The sequence below is a fragment of the Chaetodon auriga genome, chromosome 14 (assembly GCF_051107435.1).
Source record: "Chaetodon auriga isolate fChaAug3 chromosome 14, fChaAug3.hap1, whole genome shotgun sequence".
Taxonomy (NCBI): domain Eukaryota; kingdom Metazoa; phylum Chordata; class Actinopteri; order Chaetodontiformes; family Chaetodontidae; genus Chaetodon; species Chaetodon auriga.
Genome location: NC_135087.1, coordinates 17,511,694 through 17,531,989, shown reverse-complemented (window position 1 = coordinate 17,531,989; position 20,296 = coordinate 17,511,694). Strand labels below are relative to the sequence as shown.

General features: G+C 43.0%; 1 protein-coding gene across 6 annotated transcripts in view; it reads right to left on the bottom strand.

The window, feature by feature from the left end:
* The window catches only part of LOC143331478 (apoptosis-stimulating of p53 protein 1-like), a 43,073-nt gene extending 23,160 nt beyond the window's left edge, over positions 1-19,913 (bottom strand). For all 6 annotated transcript variants that reach the window (XM_076748375.1, XM_076748377.1, XM_076748376.1 and 3 more), the window contains exons 1-4: positions 19,737-19,913; positions 8,498-8,645; positions 6,740-6,847; positions 4,441-4,502 (exon numbers count right to left, since the gene is read on the bottom strand). In XM_076748375.1, coding sequence (XP_076604490.1) covers positions 4,441-4,502; positions 6,740-6,847; positions 8,498-8,645; positions 19,737-19,745 — 327 coding nt within the window. In that variant the 5' untranslated portion in view covers positions 19,746-19,913. The remainder of the gene's footprint in view (positions 1-4,440; positions 4,503-6,739; positions 6,848-8,497; positions 8,646-19,736) is intronic.
* Between the last annotated feature and the right edge of the window lie 383 nt (positions 19,914-20,296).

The window sequence follows — 20,296 nt, the reverse complement described above, 5'->3', positions numbered from 1 at the left end:
AACCATTTAGAACGACTGCAGTGGAACCGCAGCCGTCTCGCGTTGCTGCTGCTCTCTGGCCTTTGCAGCAGTTTCACATATGTTGCGATCACGCTTCTAATCTGAAGCACATGGGGATATCTGACCTTCTCAGTGCGTGAGCATTACGTTTCCCGACAGTGTGTATGTTCTCGCAGTTATGCACACATATACCAGCACGGACACACACATGCACATGTTGTTCTGATCAGACAGCAGGTCCCATCAGTAATGAGACCCATCCCCTTCCCATCTGCTGTACGCCTCCAGAAAAAAGATTCCTCTTAATCTATAATAACAGTCCTCAGACATTCCTGCAGCCTCACCCGGACTCTGTTATATGAACTGCTCCAGTGACTAACAATCACACAGCAGGGTGGGCCGCTGGTTACAGAGAGCATTCAGTGACTGAGGGGGCACGTCTTTGAACCCCCCCACAGACAGCTTGTCCATCAACATCCATGCGTCCAAGAGCAAGAACAGCGTGACCAGCTGCTTTTAAAGAACACTCACTTAAAGTTCTGGTGCAGCACAGCACCACCCAGATGTCATCCAAACAGGGACTTTCCAACAATAGCCAGAATGTGAATGTTTTCTGCTCAAATGTTCTGGATGTCTGAATAATACGAGTGATGTCTTTGGTACGGCAGCACCAGAGTGACCTTCAATCACATCTAGTGAGTCAAGTCCGCCGATGACCATGAACCAAGACTATGTGACCCACAAAGGCATTTCCAGTGATGATATAGAGAAAATATTCATCTTGATCAATGTCAACACAACCCCTGACATGTGTGTTTTGTCAAGAGCACACAAACACACACACACAAAGACGCACCTGACTTCTTAATATATCTCTCAGCAGCGCTCTTACGCACAGCTGGATGGGGTAGAGTTACACACAGTTGGATCAACAGACTCAGTTATGTGTATGTGTGTGTGTGCGTTAACTCCAAACGTGTGATGTCCCTGTCAGGAGACACAAAGCAGAGGACAACAGCTCCTCTTCACTGTCTGCATAAGAACTATGTAAAATTCTCCCATAATATTGCAGTAAAGACATGCAGCCATCCAAACTCTACATGCCCCCACGTCACCCTGTTATGGTTTTTTCAGCTTGTAGATTTCCCCTTATAGGATAAAGCCATGTTTGGATAGGAAGTCATAAGGCAAGACATGGAGTGGACAGTCGTGCTAGTGAGCAGCTCTGAGGGTGTGCAACTTCACTCTGAGCAATATGCTAACTTACAACACAATGCTAACTTTGTAATGTTAGTGGGCCTGTATGTAAACTTCCTCCTCTGTACCATTAACACTACATATATGCCAGGAGTGTTATGTCAATGCAGAAATTCAAGCAGACTCTGCACACCCACAAGTGTAACAACGTGATGAACGCCTCCATCAGCTGCCACCAAGCCTCACACTGAAGCTCTGAGAACATTAAAGTCATCACCAGAGCACTGATCGTTGAGCCTGTTAGACTCCTGCACTCGTCATCTAGAAACACGCAGCAAACTACACAACCAGCATTTCATCTTCACAAGTTTCTGTGCAAATCTATCCACCACCTCATTAAAACCAGCGGGGCTCTGACCAGGTCACTGGATGCTAATTGCTAATTATGCACTGGGAGGTTTCCTTCTTGGTAAATTGAACATTTTCCTTCAATTACTTTTACAATCTGTGAAGGTAAAGAGACAAAAATAACTCCTCATGCTGATCTCCTCACACGCATCTCACAAAGACGTTTTGCTCTGAAGAACAATAGTGGATTTTCCAACCGACCGACCAACACTGCTACCCCTCAGGCCTCAGTGAAAATACCCTGCTTTACTTTTTAAGCAAAAGAATCACATCAACAGTCTGATTTCCTGTTTAAAGCCAGGAGGGGAAAACTGACTTATCCTGAATTTCTGCAGAGTCATTTGAGTCATATTGAAATTACATTTTGCTGCAGTGAGTAATGACAGAAGTCAGTAAGAGATCAGTGGTTAATAACAAATCGAAAACTCATGTACACTAAAAAAAATCTCTTTCTTTCTCTTGCACAACTGTCGGCACTGTCATGTTTACATCATTCTGTGGGAGGAAACATCATCTGGTGTGAGTGTGTGTGTGTGTGTAAGTGAGAGCTTCTGGATATGATTATAGAGATCCCAGAGTCACACCCTGACTTGGAGCCATGCATCTACATCCCTAAGTAACACACACACACACACACACACACACACACACACACACACACGCACGCACGCACACACACACACACACACGTAGACAAAATAACACTGTCAGAGCCAAACACACATGGCCACAGAAGCCACACCTTGCTGCACATAGCATGCAGTTTTCACAAGATGTAAACCACACTGACCGACACACACACACACAGAAACACATGGCCAACAGTCCCACCCTGACACATGACACACAAACTGCTTGTCAAGCAGTTTGTCTATGTGTTTGAATGTGTGTGTGTGTGAAAGAGAGAGAGAGAGAGACAGAGACTGTAGTTTTGATTTTGAACAAACAAGACAACTTTCAGAAACTTAAAGGGAAAAGAAAGTAAAGTACACACACCCACCCACCCTCTCTCTCTCTCTCTCTCTCACACACACACACACACACACACACACATATAAACACAATTCAAAGTCACCTCTACATTTACTCCTATTTTTTTTTCCATTGTTCTATTATGTATGATAAGCTGATGTGAGGGGAAGATCCACTTCTTGAGCTTCAAACAGACACAGTCGCTCGTATGCTCTGACACACACACAGACACACACACATCCACAGAGAAGAGACATACCCAGAACTCACCCTCACGCTCCTGTCTTGCCTTGAACTCTCTGTTTTTGCTTGAAATGTAAAAGGCAGGGGACGAAGAAAGGATTCTTGAAGATACGGATAGCACAAGACAACTGTGAAGGAGTGCGCAAGGTGAGAGGAAGAGGAGAGGGAGGAGGAGGAGGAGCTGTTTGGCTAGCTAACAATCCTCTTAGCCTGGTTATGTCATGGGACCGAGCTAATCCTACCTTCACTGACTGACCAACACATGCACGCACACACACACTTACACACTGGCTGACTAACCAGCAGACTGACCAACACGGACACGCACATACTTTCACACACAAAAACATGGTTGGTGACTGGCTTACCGAGGCCTAACCAACACGTACAAAGCAAGTGTCTCGTCTGGACTTAAATACAATAGACGACACGGCTGAAAATAGCTGTTAGTGACGGATAAAAAGCTGCCACCGTGAGCTCAGCTGCTCTTTTTACTATATGACTCAATATTTTGGAGGGAAGATAACAGGATGAAGCAAGGCAGCAAAACAAAACACGGTGAGCTAACGGCAATTAGTCAGGCAAGTAACAAAAGCCTAATTCCCATTTTATCTCTTTTTATCTCTGGATATTAAAATACATACAGAAATTACACTGTATGTATAGAGAGCACACTCTGTGTGTGTGTGTGTGTGTGTGTGTGTGTGTGTGTGTGTGTGTGTATTTTCACATGGCTGTTACTGGTAGAATCATGACTGTCACTAATCCGTGGGCTAATCTGCTAGACTACACACACAGACAAATACATACACACAAACATGCAGATACATTACAGTGTACATACAGAAATACTCTCACACACACACACACACACACACACACACACCAAAGTGGTTAATGTTTAATTTGCCTTGCCTAAATGAAAGGACCAGTTTGTGTAGGATTTATGGGGATCTTTTGGCAGAATATGGCAGAGAATGAATGGAATATTCATAAGTGTGTCTTCATGAGCTCTGTACATCTACAAAATGAGGAAACAGCTAGCGTGTTCCCATCCAATGAGAAAATCCACCTATCAGCACCTCTAAAGCTCACTAATGAACAAGTTAAATCTTGATTGTTGGGGATTTTGCAGGGAGTTACTTTGATTTTTTTTTATGTTTGGACAGAATCAGGCTGGCTGTTTCTCCCAGTGCTTTATGCTGAGCTAAGCAAACCCTCTCCTCGCTGTGGCTTCACATTTAAGACACAGGTATGACAGTGCTGTTGATCATCTCACTAAATCCCACAGAGAAATCAAATAAGTGTATTTCCCAAAATGACAAACTCCCAAAATGATCTCTCACGCTCTTAAATTCACATTCGGGCCTTAACCATGACCATACACACACATTGTCAGTTAGAGACATAGTGAAGCTTTAAACAGTATCATTATGCGTGTAGTGCAGAGATATTTATATGCACAATAGATCCTCGATGTTGAGATTGAGCTAATTAGAGATGCATAACACAGCCTGTCCTGTACCCTCAGCCCAGCGCAGCTCCTGTGTGTGTGTGTGTGTGTGTGTGTGTGTGTGTGTGTGTGTGTGTGTGTGTGTGTGTGTGTGTGTGTCCACCTACCCTGTCATTAGCACTCTCTGTTGCCTCTGTGGTCCAGCTCTGCTCCAAAGGCTGCTGACTTCCTGCATATAAATGAATAATGAAAAGACATCTGAGCAGAGACATTGAAATAAAATCAAAAAGGAACGGACAGGGGTGAGCTGAGTGTTACAGCCCGGTAGACTGCTGTGACTGACACACACACACACAGAAAGAGAGAGTGGGCCTTGGCCTTAATTAACCATTCAACTGTGTGTGTATGTGTGTGTGCCTTATCTCAAAGGTAAATGAACAGGGAATATTGGCTTTTGAGTGTGAAAATTCACATGGATATTTTCCATATCAGTGCTCTTGTTCAGTATTCTACAATGTATTCTGGCATTAAGAGTTTACGTGTTATTATGTTTACGTGTCCTTGTTCCCTCTGACCTTATTTACATTCAGTCTGTCTTATTCCTACTAAGGATGCAGGAGATGCTGTTGGCAGCTTGCCTGCTGTAACAGCACCAATGCAGAGCATGAGGCATTGCAAGAAGACTGATTCCGCACAGGCTACATGAACAGCTATATGCTTCCAACACAAGATCAGAAACATCTTGAAGAAAATTGAAAAGAAATGCCATTTGGATGAAGATAAAACACGTTGAATTACCTGTGGAAAAACATGGAATCCCCCCTCATCTTATCCGTACTGAGCTCCATCTATCTCTCTGTATATAATCTATAAATAGCATCATTGGTTTTAATTCTACTTAGACCAGACAGGTTCAATCTGGGTTAATCCCAGCCAGCTCCAAGTCTCACCTCCAGTCAATAGAGCAGTTCTTAACATTCAGCTGAGCAGATAAAATAGTATCTTTCAACCAATAGAGAACTTAAAACAGTAATTACATTCAATTGAGCAGCTATGTAATTACTATACTTAACAGAGAAGCTGTCGCGCTAGGACACTTAAAATAGCTTGTTGATAATCAACAGTAATTTATGGATGCGGGGAGAAATACATCATCATTAGCTGTGGTGGGCGTGAATTCATTTATGACTAATTAATTACCTCTGTTCCATCCCAATAAGAACATTTCACTTTCCATTACAGAGTTGATTACTTAGTGAGGTAGGAAACGAGTGTGAGCTCCGAACAGGAAGGGGATGTCCTTGAGTGGGAGGTGCAAACTCAAATGGGCACCTTCAGTAAGCCACAGAGGGCAGATGATGTTAAATTAGCCTGGAAGCAGATACTACATTAGGGTAATATGTTGCTCTGGTCCTTGGAGCGCCGTCGGCTGCTTTAAGAAGCTGTTTCATGTTTTATGACAGAAGGAGAAGAGCCAAACACAAGTTGGCAGCAAACTGCAGGGGGGCATCAAGGAGTCAGTCCCTCAGATGCACTGATGATGCGGCTGCCTCGAAATTCAAATGCAATGCTGGAGGTCAATCATTCCTACCCAGACTGCACCTATACGGTCCAGCTCTGGACACAGGGGGACCAGGGGAGCAGCAGGCTCTTCTCTCCACAGCAGGCGGCCAAACAAACCGCTGCTCTTTCTTATCTCACTCTAGATCAATACCCTGCTGCTCGTAAACCTGCGACAGATCTGCCGGCATGTGAGCTGTGACTGGGTGGAAAATGACAAGGAGAGAAACTAAAATCTGCTCACGGAACATTTGACAGGAATGAGAACAGGATAAACTGTTTAGATACAGATACTGACGCACACCTTAATGGCCTCTATGAAATACACATAGATCTAAAAAAAAAAAAAAAGCATTCTGACTAATTTATTATTCAGGATACACTTCACACGCATGTGATAATAATGAGATTCTAATGAATGATAATTATGTTTTTAATGGGGGGGGGGGGGTGCACCAGCAGGTGGTGAGGTCGTCCTGTCCCTGCAGAGAGCGCGCACAGACACAAAAACACACCGGTGCTCCAGCAGCCACCCTGCTGTTGGAAAGCACTGAGCATTGTGCGCAGCTATTTTGGCAGAAGCTCGTCTGACATTTCTCCAGCGGACCAAACCTTTTCTCTGCCCGCCCGCCTTCCCCTTCGTGTTTGCCATGTCCACGTTATGTAACTCTAATCATCTTATCTGGCTAATTACTGACCAAGCCCCTGAACTCTCCTTTTAACCTCACACACACCGCTGACTCCCCGTGTTTGTGTGTTGTCTGCATGTGAGCTAAGGATGCTGAATTCTGAAGAAAAAAAAAAAAAAGCAATATATTTGAAAGCTGTCAGAAGTTCATGTTCAAAGTCCTAAAGGAAGCTTGGATGGACTGAGTGTGGTGTGTGTGAGTGCTTGTTTTGCTGTACCTTGCATCCAGGAGGGGCAGTGTCTGAGGTAGAAGCTGACCTCCGGCCTCCTGGCTCCCCACTGCTGGAGAAGATCCAACAATAACAACTCTGGAGGGAGAACTCGCTCTGAGGAGAGACAGACGGCGAGGAGATGTAAGACAGGCTGAGAGAGAGTGAGCCTGACAGTGATTCGTCCACAGAAGCCATCAAATCAATCACCACTGGTTATATTAGCATTTATGCAATGATCTTACCATCCTTTTCACTTCCTTTTGATGGCTTTACTCTCATATTTCTGTAATACATATAGTTCACATTCAATACTATATTTCTTATGATTAACTCCCACTGTCCTGCCAGGGGGTCAGTCATTACACACTCATGCTGTGCAGCCAAATATTGATCCAATCTGCAGATTTCCATGTTAAATAGCAGATCTCAAAGTTCCAAAAGATGCCAAATACGTCAAGCCTTGTTTTGTGAAAATGTGTGCAAAAGGAGGCCTAACAAATATGGAGTCTTGTGTTTGAATATTTCTCTCAGTGTAACATCACATACTACAGCTTTAAAGCTACTTAAAGGGGAAATTAGTGGTTGATTAAACACTACAAAGCCTTTTCTTAACGTAAACAAAGCAGGGAAACCCTGCTCACCCGCTACGGTTGAAATGACGTCTTTTAAAGCAAAGACTGACGAGTGTGACACGGTGAATATTTACAGGTTGATATGATTAAAGCAGGAAAACTGAAAATAAGGAAATGTCTGTGAATTCCAATTTTTCCAAAACCCCAGCAACAACATTCTCACAGCAAAGTACATCAATCCATATCTAATAATACACACACGTAGGCAGTGGCTTAGCGGCCACACACACACCAGACGTGAGGCCACTTGCGGCCTTGAGGCATGGCCTCTTGTCACACAGCAACATTTTGACACAACACCATTTATTATGTGCTGCCTCACAGTGTCACCCTCTAAGAAACAGTACAGTATCAGAGCCATTTATAGCCTGTCTGCCCGGCCACAAACCACAGAGCTACACAAACACTGTGTGGTTATGTGCTGCAACAGCTATGACTGAATGGATGTAGGCCAGGCTTTAATGGACACGGTAGCTGTCGGTGTCTGCATGTGATGGACCGGTCTATTCAGGTTCATAAAGGCGTACAGTAAACAGCAGGCACTTAGCGCTATTGATTCCACAAGCTGTAGCTGTGATATAGGTCTGACTTTGTTTACAATTTACAGGCTCAGATGACACGATGTGGGCCAGAGCCACGCTGAGATTATCCTGTCATATAATTCCAGATTCTAATCATGTAAATAGTCTAATACTCAAAGGACTGTCAAACGGGGCTGTCCATAGTAATTATATTAGTGAGGACATAGTGGTGAATTATGTGTGTGTGCATACAAATACATGTCTGCCTACTATGAAAATAGCAGAACAACAATAATAATATTAATAATTAGGGAGTAATATGTGGATATATTATGACTGACACTCACCACCACCTCTGTGTGTGTGTGTGTGCGTGTGTGTGTCACATATGAGATTAGAGTCCCTTCAGTTGAATTCTTACCCAGCAGTCTGTTGATGGTGTAGGAAACTGATGCTACAAGGTGGATGCTCATGGAAAAAACGTGTGATTTAGAATATCTAAAGTCATCATTTATCATCTGTAGAGATGGATGATCTTGTATTAATTGTTTTAAGTGAGTCATTTTGCAGATCTTGTGTACGTCGATGGGTGGATGGGTGGAGGGACTCACCATGTCCATTCCATACTTCTGCTAGGTGGCACTCCCCCTCGCCGGCTTCTTTGCAGTATTCGACCACGTCAGTCACCCTGGTTGCCGGAGTAACTGGGACCTCAGTTAGCATCTGCTGGGTGTCATTGAGGTAAACCGTCAGGATCACCTGTAACCGTAGAAACAAACGTGTTAAATGCTATAAAACAATTAGCACATTGCCATTTCAGGAATATGGACACAATGGTTTAGTGACCAGGACCAGATATGACTAGATAACCAATCAATCAATCAATAGCATGGTTTCACAACAGCTTCTTCTTCTTCTTCTTCTCCTCTTAGAGTGGAAACAGCTGATGTGTCATGTGAGTTAAATGTCTTCTTTGTCTGAAGTTATTGGAATAAGGTGTTTCCATCTCTCAAGCCTTAAATCTCTCTTTAAAAGTGAGCATAAAAACCATTCCCATCAACTTTTCTCACACAATACTTCAAAATGCGCATAACAATGTGTTGATGGAAGTGCAGCTAATGATACCTGCTGATAAATGACTTGTTCCTGTTCCAATCTGAGCAATAAGAAGCAGCCTGGCCAATCAGAGTGATTGCATTCAGCTTTCGTGGAAAATCCAGGTGAAAACAATGAAGATCAGCTCAAATCAAGCACCTCTGTAAACACTGACACTACACAATAAACACAATAAACAGTCTGTATGTCTCCAACAGAAACGGCGTAAAATCCAATCAGGAACAGCAGCTTTAAGGCAACCTGGCACAGATAACAACACTGAGAGCTGAGCTGCAGATGTGAATGTAATCTAATTCAATCTTAAAGCTTTCAAGATACGACACATGTTCATGTGAAGTGATAAGAAGGCCACTGGAATCTCTGCGAAGGGAAAAGAAGCAGACTTTACTGATGACAGCGGCTTGTGACACGATCCAGCCATCCATCTGACTTAACAGCACATTGATCACAGCTTTAATTACCTATCGATAACGGCTTGTACATACACAGACAGACACACACACACACACACACACACACATGTGCGATTCCCTCTGGGCTCAGCACAAAGGCTTACCCTAACTTAAATGGAATAATATCCCAATTTAGTTGATCTTATCTCTCCATATTCAATCAGTAGTTAGTCTGTAGTTAGTTTAGTTTAGACTAAATTAGTAAATTATAGTATAATACTGGCAAGTATTACTTTGATAAAGCTTTCGGTTTGGTTTTAACACGCTGTATCTGACAAACCAGTGCCTGGCTTCAGAGTATCAGCCGAGCAGTAACGATCCCCTCTGAAATCATTTTGTTATCAAATCCTCCAAAATCTGCAGCCAGAAGATTAAAATAGCAATCAGAAAAGGACATCCTGTGTTACCGTCAGTGATGTCACCGGCAATGTCGCTGGTGATGTCATGTCAGATAGTCAGTCGGCAGTTGAAAGATAAATTTAGGGTAATCTGGGATAGGAACACACAGACTAACAGAGGCACACACACACACACACACACACAGATACAGATACACTTTTAATCTCAATGTCTCTCTCTCTCATACACACACACATTAGATTGTCTGTTGTCGACACACTCACACTCACACTCACACACACACACACACAGAAGCACACTCAAAATACATACTGTACACTAATCCACAGTATTCTATACACCTGTCCCAGATCATGTGAAGTAATCTCTGGTTGCATGCAGACAGACTGAGCACGGACACATTCTCTAAAGCTTGGATTAGACACACACAAACACACATCTACAAACACACACGCACGCATGCACACACAGGGGTTTTACTAGTCCACAAACCATTTAAAGTAGGCTAATCGTGGCCTCACAAGGGCTTTAATGTTTCTGTTTCAAATGGTGAAAACAGCAATTGTCACACTGAAGGACTGTTGACAGAGATGAAAGTTGGGTTTTATATAATTGAATCATCCAGAGTGGTTTTCTCATCAACAAAATATTCAGAATTCCCGAAAAACTGTATCTAAAGTTGGCACTATGAATGCAGTGGTATGGCTGAGAACTTGCTATGCAGTTGTGCCACAAATGGTCTAACATGTGGAACCAGCATGGATGGCAAATGTAGTATTGGCAATCACCAAGGTATTACCTTTTACATCACTCTGTGGGATGACCAGCTACGGTAGAAAAAACCCTGTACAGGACCAACACATCCACGTCAGTCTGTGACCGTAAACTCCATATATGCAGTACAAGAATGGAAAGCTTGGCGTAGCAACAGCAACTAAGGAAGGCAGAAACAAAAAATACCAACACTACTGTGGTTTTATTATCTGGAACATGCAAAGCCAGAAGACGCACTGGAGGGAAGAGATCAATGTAGCCAACAGAGCCACATCAATGGAAAAGAGCAATGAATCAAACCACTGAACTGGACACTTTCTGACTTTTCTCATTTGACTGGTAAATAGACTGCCTTTATAAAGCCCTTTACCCAAAGCACTTGACATTTTACCTCTCACTCAACCATGCACATGCACACTCACACATCAATAGCAGCTGAGCTACCATGCGAGGCACAAGACTTCTTATTGGGAGCATTTCAGGGTTCAGAATCCTGCTCGAGGACACTTCAACACATGGACAGGAGCCGGTTTGTTGTTTCCACTCCTGTGTTAGCAATCAGGAAGGGCGTTTGGCTCAAATGACTTCTCTTACTTCAAACTATGAAAGCCTTTTTCACACAGCCGTCATTTTGAATTGTCTGTATGGCTGTTTAAAAACCCCTCCGTGGACTTCCAATATGGCCGCTAGAGTGTAGATTACAACATATCATTGGAAAACCCTCCATAGATAGACCAGACTATATAGGTCAAAAGCAGGCCAGATAAACTGAAGCGGCAAACTGTATGCTGTTTGATGGCTACTCCACCATTATTACCAGCAAATAAGTGTTCCATTATGTGTGTAGAACTATAATAAGATTGAACATGTCCATATCTACAGTATGTGTGCATAATAAGAAGAATTGTAGAAGATATCAAACAGAAGCAATCTAAGAACGTTTCATCAGCAGCACTGAACTGTTGATGGTTGAAAAGCCTGTCAAAAAAAAAAAAGACAGACGTGTACAGCATGTGATACGAAACACCAGATGAACTCACAGGAAGGACGACTTCATTCTGTGTGTCAGTGAACAGAATACACACACACACACACACACACGCAGGCAGATTGAGTTGTGGTTCCTAAATTGCCTCTGGTGCTGAATGGAGTGACTGGCTATTTTAGGCATGAGAGACAGATAGTCAGATAGTGAGACAAGAGTGACAAGCAGCCTCGTGCTTCCTGCTAGTCTGCTGCAAAAACACATCAATGCTCATTTTATGAATTGCTTTCGGGCATTTCAGCACAGGGTGTTGAAGGTGGCAGGGTGACACGCTCTGAACTGTGAGCCCAGCCTGGTTCCCTCTGCTCCAGCCTGATATCAAACAACAGCAAACTGTGTGTTTCCTAACCCGCCGTGCCTCCACTACACATTACACGTGCGGCTAAAAGTACGCCTACACAACCCACGCTGATACAAGTACCAGTCTTTTCCTGATGTATATAAATATACTGAAGTGAGAATAAAGCGTTTGTCTCTCACTCACCGCTGGTTTGCTTTTCCTGGTTTTCTTCTTCTTCTTCTTCTGTTTGCTGCATTTACTCAGTTTGATGTTCTTCGACAGAAACAGCAGTCGCTCCAGCACCAACCCAAAGAAACGCTTCATTGGAAAACTGCTGGCCGGAGACACACACGAAAGTGTGTGGGTGTGCGTGTGTGTGCATGTGCGTGTGGGATAATTAATAATTAGCAGTGCCTGATGGAGGAAGTGGCGTCTTTGTAGGAGAGAGTGTGTTTGAAATGTGCGAATGTCAAGAGTGTGTGTGTCCCCAGGGGGAGGAAATACAACTATAAGAGTGTGTGTGAGACAGGAGGGGAGGGAGGGAGTCGGCTTTCAGTAAATACGAGGGGAGGGAGAGAGGGTGAGGAGGAGAGGATGATGGGAGATAAGAAAGAGACTGGGCACTTTTCATGCCTGTTAGTGGGAGTGGACCATGATATTGAGCAGGTATTGTTTTTTATTACAAAGCTGATACGGTCCAGTCAACACCGTCCACCTGTGAGACCATGAGGTGCTTCTGTTTCTACTGTTAGATTGACTGAGTCAGAGTGTGACCATAAAAATCATTTGAGGCTGTAATGTCATTCTCACAGGCCTCATGTACCAGTTTAGAAGGTTTTGAGGGTGAAATTCTTGCCTGATGGACGTCTCTGCTGACATATTTCATAATGCTCCACACATTTTCAGTGGGGACAGATCTGGACTGCACGCAGGCAAACTCAGCCCAGGCACTGAGATCTTTTATGCAGTCATGTTGGTTTTTAATACAGCTCCGCCTGAGGGGTTTTCAGCCTTGGCCCTTCAGAAATTTCTCTGGATTGCCCAAATTGTTTGATGATATGGGTCATTGTAATTGGTGAAATCAAGCAGATATTTATAAAAATAAATGACGTTTAGTAATTATGACATGAAATATGTGAATATAGGCCAAAATAGATTTGTAAATCATTGTTTTTCTTTACATTTTACACATTTTTTAACAGTATGGTATGTTTCTCTTACTTTGTAAACTGTTTTCTTGCTAAAATATGTGTGTGTGTGTATATATATATATATATATATATATATAGCCATACTTCGTATTTATACTTGTCGCTGATCATATCTGCAGCTGCAATGACAGCAACTCATCCAAATCTGATTGGAATCACATAAACAGGTTAGAAAAATGTTTCCTCGTGAATTCTAAAATGTCCCTTCAAACTTTCTTGCCTGATATCAAACGTCCACATTTGAGTTTTCCAGCTGATAGTCTCCACATGGTCAGATCAGTGGATCATTACACCACTGACTTCTTGTTTAGTTTCAGCATGTGACAACTGAATTGAGCAGTCTTAAAAAAAGTCCCAGACGTTCCGAAGCCAAAACTTTTTTTTTTTTAGCTCTGAGTCCAGCAGAGCTGGAGCCGGCCAGGTCACTTAGGGTCAAGACCAGACCTTCACTTACACAATCCTTAATGGCACAACACTGAAACATATAAAGATAGTTTGTTTGACTGTGACTAATAAACTAATCATCTGTGAGCTTTTAATTCGAATGCAGTTATCATAATTATGTCTGATGAGTTGGAAACAATAAGCAGAATTTCTATTTATCTTCAACTGCACTTTTCTTGCCTTATTGTGCACTTCAAGGTTATTGTTTCATGAGAAAAAAAAAATCAATTATTCATCAATATTCACAGATAATTGCTGTAAGACAACAAGAAAGAGCCTCGATACAATCCTGAATGACAGACACAGCCACCAGCAGTGAGTGCAGACTCCAGGAATGCGCCTAAAAATAATCTTGAACCCATTCCTCCTTCATATATTAGATATCGGCATTAATATTAGCTAAATATATTATGTGCTGGCTGGTTACTGTGGTGTGGCTGAAGCTGTCCAGAAGCAGCAGCGGTGGCCATGCTGGAGGGAGAGATTACAGAGGCTACACTGATATACTGCAGCATGACTGCACTCTGCACACACTGAAACACACACACACACACACACACACACACACACACACAGAAGGGACACAGAAGGTGCATTGGCAGAAGAGCTGTCTCTCTGTCACACACACACACACACACAAGGTCACATGTTTGGTGCATGTGCTCACAACAGTGTATCTATTGCATCTATTAGAACTGACAGAAAATCAGTGGACAGCGCAGGGCGGACGAGACGGACACGAGAGGTGAACCAGAAGACACGTTATTCAGTGTATTACTGTTGTCATTATGTGAATAAGACTAAATACATTCAACGCACCCACAATGAGACGCAAACCTAATCTCTCTTCTTTCCTCTTCCCTTCACTCTGGACCTCTTAAATCAGCAGTCACAGATTAGTGGTCACGGTGCATCTGACTGATATTTATGTCCCACAATCCTTTGAAACTGCTGCCTGGAGACGTCATACCGAACTATGACCATTTACCTGAAGCACATCACGAGTCAGAACGAATTGAACATGAAAAATGGGAGTTTTGAACGTCGTTAGACTTTATAGGGCGAGGTAACAATTAACATTAGATCAACATCAAGACGGCAGCTCTGACGTTTATTAGCCAAGAAGCAGTGTTTCGTTCTAAGTGATAGAGCTAAGAGGAAGGAGTGCTTCTTCGTCTGTGTGTGTGTGTGTGTGTGTGTGTGTGTGTGTGTGTGTGTGTGTGTGTGTGTCACCACAGGAGCTGGAATTTTTCTAAACAAAATGTTCTTCCAAGTTCTTCTAAACTACAGTACAGCACTTCCACCCACTACAGACAATACAAGCACACAGTGCAACAGAGACAGTCAAGATTCTCTCTCTCTCTCTCTCTCTCTCTCTCACACACACACACAAGCACGCACACACACATTCACACTGACTTTTAAGAGTAAAAGTACAGGAATAAATATATATATATATACACAATTTCCCAATGGATTAAAGATTGAAAAACACTTACATTTTAAACATTTTTTGGTTTTTGGACAGGAAAATAAGGTCAGCTGACCAGGGTGGCTGTGAGACTCGCTAAGTGTGAGAAAAAGTCACATGGGTATGAGATCCTGCTCATCAGCTGAAAGGACAAATGTATATTAAGACCAAAACATGCAGGTTCCTTTTTCCAGACCTAAGAAAACCTCATTCAGACAACAATGCTAACAAATAAAAAGCAGTCTGAACACTGCCTCTCCCAACAGTATGTCCTGTGTTTCACTCCACATGTCCAGATAAGGATGCCGTTTATTGAATACTTCTGTATCAACCACCATTTCCCATAAGCCCTTGACCATCCCAAGCTAAAGTCACTGCTAAAGTCGAGGGCTCGCAGGTAGTTGGGACCAAGCAGCCAACCCTGAGGAGCCAAAAAACTGCAGTTCCTCTAGTGTCCACTTGAGGCTGGTTCCATATTAACATGCCCAAGTTTCCAGCAGAACTAAACATGTTTACAGCCTGGCAAACAAGAAAAACCCGTTCATGACGACCGCACAGGGGTGAATTTTTCTATAACTCACCCATTTCAATCATATTAAGGCTTAAAGTTATGCAACATCATGAGCATGACTGCTTTGAGTGACAGCTAGCTGCTAGGTTTCAACCAGGCTTCACTGGGCCCACCTCAGCTCCGCCCACGCTCCACCGCTACGCCTGTTTTTGGATTAGCCGGAAATCTGGCGGAGTCAGACACCGCCGAGATGGTGACGACCAGAGCGACTAACACTGAGCGTCATAATGACTCTTCATGAGCCTATGGCTGACGTCAGGGAGACTACGTTCATGTTTTATACAGTCTGTGGTTGAGACATGTCTGTAATAAGAGCAGGACAGAGGGGACTGAACGCTGTGGAAGTCTTCAGACGGCAGAGACAGAACGTTTCTTTATGCACGTTGAAGACATACTTAGGTACATTTTAAAATATCATTCCTTTATTGGATCACATTTCCAGTATGTGACTTTAATATGACAGTTCATGGTTCATATTAGCGGCTGTGTCGTTTTTGTGACTGTGAATTATGTAACAGATATGGCTGGATTGAGCTCAGGCTGCTGCAGCTTTTCTTAGTAAATCATTTTAAATGATGATGGACTCTGCTGGGATCTGGGGGTGTAGTGTGCTTATACCTGCTGTGCCAACCATTCAAGGAGAGCTGCCCTCCTGGGACTGAAATGGTTTCCAGCCTGTTCCATCTGTCACACTGTGGTTATGTCTGCCCAGTGGCTTTTTCCCCCCCAAATCCAGCCCATTGTCCCGACTCTTCCTATGGGTTTCGTCGCAGTTTCTGAAATTAATTTTTCTTCTTCTTACAAAACCTTGGGCTACACCTTTTGGTCTTAAATGAAGACTATTAAAGCAGCAGCTGGAGGAAATCCGCATGATTCTGTCATTTCTGTGACATTATGATACAAATGACGTCTGCTCACGAGCTCATGGTGAATTATGGGAGGGTCAAGTAGCTGCTGTGGGAGTGGAGGAAAGGGCTACCATTTAAATACCACACAGGAAGACATCCTTTTTTTAGTCTGTACAGCGACAAAAATTAGGAAAGTATTACACACTGAGGAGAAAATAGCCCTGCCATACTGTCCCTCCAGCGCGGCAGCTTCAAGGAACAGCTGCTAATAAACTGCAGGGATTTACAAGCTTAAATATAAAGCTATAATCTCACTGAAGATGGATGTTCTTATGTTATGCATGAGTCCGTCTTACATTACAATTACACTTTGGGAAGTAGGCTGTCACTTTTATCTAAAGCAACATATCAGTGACTAGTGGAATGAGCTTTGACCGTGTTCTGGAGTAAATGAGCTTTTAAACCACCAGAAGTACAAGCAAATTGATATTCCTGTGGTCCACACCTGTGACAGCAGAGTGTCAGGGTAAAGTCAACAGTCAACAAGTTCATGTTTTCAGTCCACTTGGGAGCAAAGCTTATGAATGAAAGCAAAAAAGAGTGTGATGAAATAAATCCCAAAGTAACACCAACTTCCCTGTTGGCTGTCTCTTTGTGTTTTATGTGTGTGTGTGTGTGTGTGTGTGTGTGAGAGAGAGAGAGAGAGAGAGAGAGAGAGAGAGAGAGCACAGTGGAACACACTGACAGCTGAAAGTGATTTGCGCTTCAGACGCCCCCCTGCTCCCACTGCCCACACCCAAACACACACTCACACACATCAGTCAGTAGCGTCTCTATAGGAACTGCATGTGACCCGTGAAACACGAGCTGCCGGCTCATTGAGAAAGAAACCCTCTGTACACTTCTGAAGCAGCAAACAGTATCTCCTACTGTGTGCCTCTCTGGATCCTTTACACTTTGGCCTATCAGTCATTTTTATGTTCGGGATACAGTGACTCGACCCCGCGACAGAAAAACAGCTTCATTCATACTGTAATGTATTTACTTAGCTTAAAACCTTTTGGCAAATCCTGTTTTTCCCTTAGAGATCTGCTCCTTTAGAATTAGGTAGCAGACCACAAGATCATCAATATGGCAGCTGAACTGCCCTTAGCTGCTCCATGCTAATACTTTCCTGTGATTTACTATTTTAGCTATTTAGAGTTGAAAACTTATGCTGGAAATGGGGAATGACGAAATATAGCAGTTACAGTGTAAAGTGTAAATTTGAAATTATATTAGGCTAAACTGCTAGCCTATGGTAGAGCTAACATACTCAAAATGATGCTAACATGCTGATAGTGAACAGGTACAATCTTTACCATGCTCACCATTTTAGTGTGTTAGCATGCTAACATCTGCTGATTAGCACTAAACACAAAGTCAGGTTGACAGGGATGTCATTCATTTAGGAGGTTTTCGGTCATAAAGCAAATTGTTAAACAAACCAAAGACAGTAGGATTCATCATCTGGGAACCATGAACCTCTGCACAAGAGATATTTCAGTCTGAGCTGAAATGCAGCACTCACACTGTCGCCCATAGAGTCATGCTGCTAATAAATAGCATATTATGATTTAGCATGGACTTAAAAGTGGTAGCAGCAGCGTTGCCAGCGCTCTACCCAGGAAAATATGTGTTGGCTGCTCGACATTTCAGAGGAAGTTGTCAGATGATATCATGCTCTGTTTTGCATTTGCTGTATCAATCATGTGAGCTGCCTGCTGTTTGCAGGAATGAGGGCAGAGCTGTGAGAGGAGCTGTATGGAAAGCAGTCATTACAGTTTTCCCAGCAGTCTGAATCATTGAGTGGACTTGTTGGTAGCAGCTTTTGGCAAATGCTTTGACAGAAAGTCACAAAGCTGTTAACACTGTGTAGATAGCTGCTGAGGCTTCAACTCTCTATAAAACTCCCAGAAAAAAAGGATGAAGAAAAAGTCTGAGCCAGGAGGGAGATTCAGGTCAAAGGTCAAAGCAGAAGCGTTCTCTGTGTTTCTCTGTTTCTGTCTCTGCAGTAAACACAACTCTATATCTTCAGTGTATTGTCTGGAGCTGACAGCAGTCCAACCCAGCCACAAAGTGCAGTGTTTTCAGTGTGTGTATGTGTGTGTGTGTGTGTCTGTGTGTGTGTGTGTGTGTGTGAGAGAGAGAGAGAGAGAGAGAGAGAGAGAGAGAGAGAGAGAGGGAGCAATACAGAGTGAAAAGACTGAAAAGAAGGAAGGCAGGATGGAAAAAGGAATACGAATGGTTTACAAATGGTTTTTGTCTTGGTTTACAGGTAGTAACTCTTTTTTTGATTGGGAGATGTTTCACAAGAAACTTTCCAGCTTTATTCTGTACCATCCGCAGGCTCAAGACCCCTAACATCCACGACTCACAGGAACTTAACAGCTTCCGGTGTTTGTATAAATACAAACAATTATGATGAGCAACTGCACTACGCAAGTGCGCGCGCGCGCGCACACACGCACACGCACACACACACACACACACACACACACACTAGCGTCAAGACAGCCGAAAGAAAAGCGAGGCTTCTGATTGAAACCTTCAAAATAAAAGCCCCATTCATGAACTGGATATATTCATTGCTCCATATAGTGGGCATACGAAGATATATACATATATCCGTGTGTGTGTGTGTGTGTGTGTGTGTGTGTGTGTAAGTTTTAGATATGTGTCACAGGTCTGCCAAAATTCGTCATGCTGAAAGTAGGGAGCAGAACTTCCGGTTTGATTTTCTTTTTAATTTGGGACATTTATACAGCTCAAACACTGAACACACGTTGTTTTCAAAGGTGTTGAGACGTTTGTTTCTCTAACGTCATTTAATACGTTTAAAGCTGCTTGCATTGACGATCTTTTCTTGAAAAAAAAAATGTATGTCATTCTTTCATCAAAGTTTAACGCTCCTTTTCTTTCCTGTCATCATTTTGGAAATAGTTGACGTGAAAATGCGCAATTATGACAACACAAGCAATAAAAAAATGCTCCTTTGAAAAATGTATGACAGCGTCTTCATAATTAATATTTCCAAATTGAAAACTTAATTAGATATTAATGTCGCCTTGCCGTTTAGCTCCAGTCTTAACTGATTACATTGCGGTTTTACCGGTTTTCCTTAAAACTGCAGCTATCTTTCAAGTTACATATCCTGATTATTTTGCAAATGTTCGCCGAGACGATCTATTTTTGACAGAGCAAACCCTGTTTGACACAGTTCATCAATGAAAACTCACCGGCAACATTCCTGCTGCTCAGTCCTCCTGTCCCGTTAGAAAAACAACTTCCTCCTAGTGCTCCTCTTCACTGCCCTCCACTCTTCTTCTTCGGTCTTTTTCTCTGCTTTCAGGTAATTTCCACACATCCAGATTTCTTCTTCTCTCTTCGCGTGTCCGGCCAGACAGCCAGATGCTGAGAAAACTAAAACTCAAGCTCCGAGCGACTTTCCTCTGTCAATCCCTCCCTCTTCCTTCCTCCCTCTCTAACACACACACACACACACACACACACACACACACACGCACACGCACGCACGCACGCACGCACCGAGTCTCTCCTCTGTTTTACACCCGGAGAGGAAACACAACCGCACGTGAGAAATCTGGAAACACACCAGCTGAAGTTTTATTATCTGAATTTCACTGATTTTATCTTTTGCTCATCAGCAGGCGGTCCTCCGGTTTGGTCTGCAGGGTGAACTGGGTCACCGTCCCGCTCATCCCTCCCGTCTGCCTCCTCCTCCTCCTCCTCCTCCTCCTCACGATAAATAGCCTCCGTGTTCACTACACTATGTAGC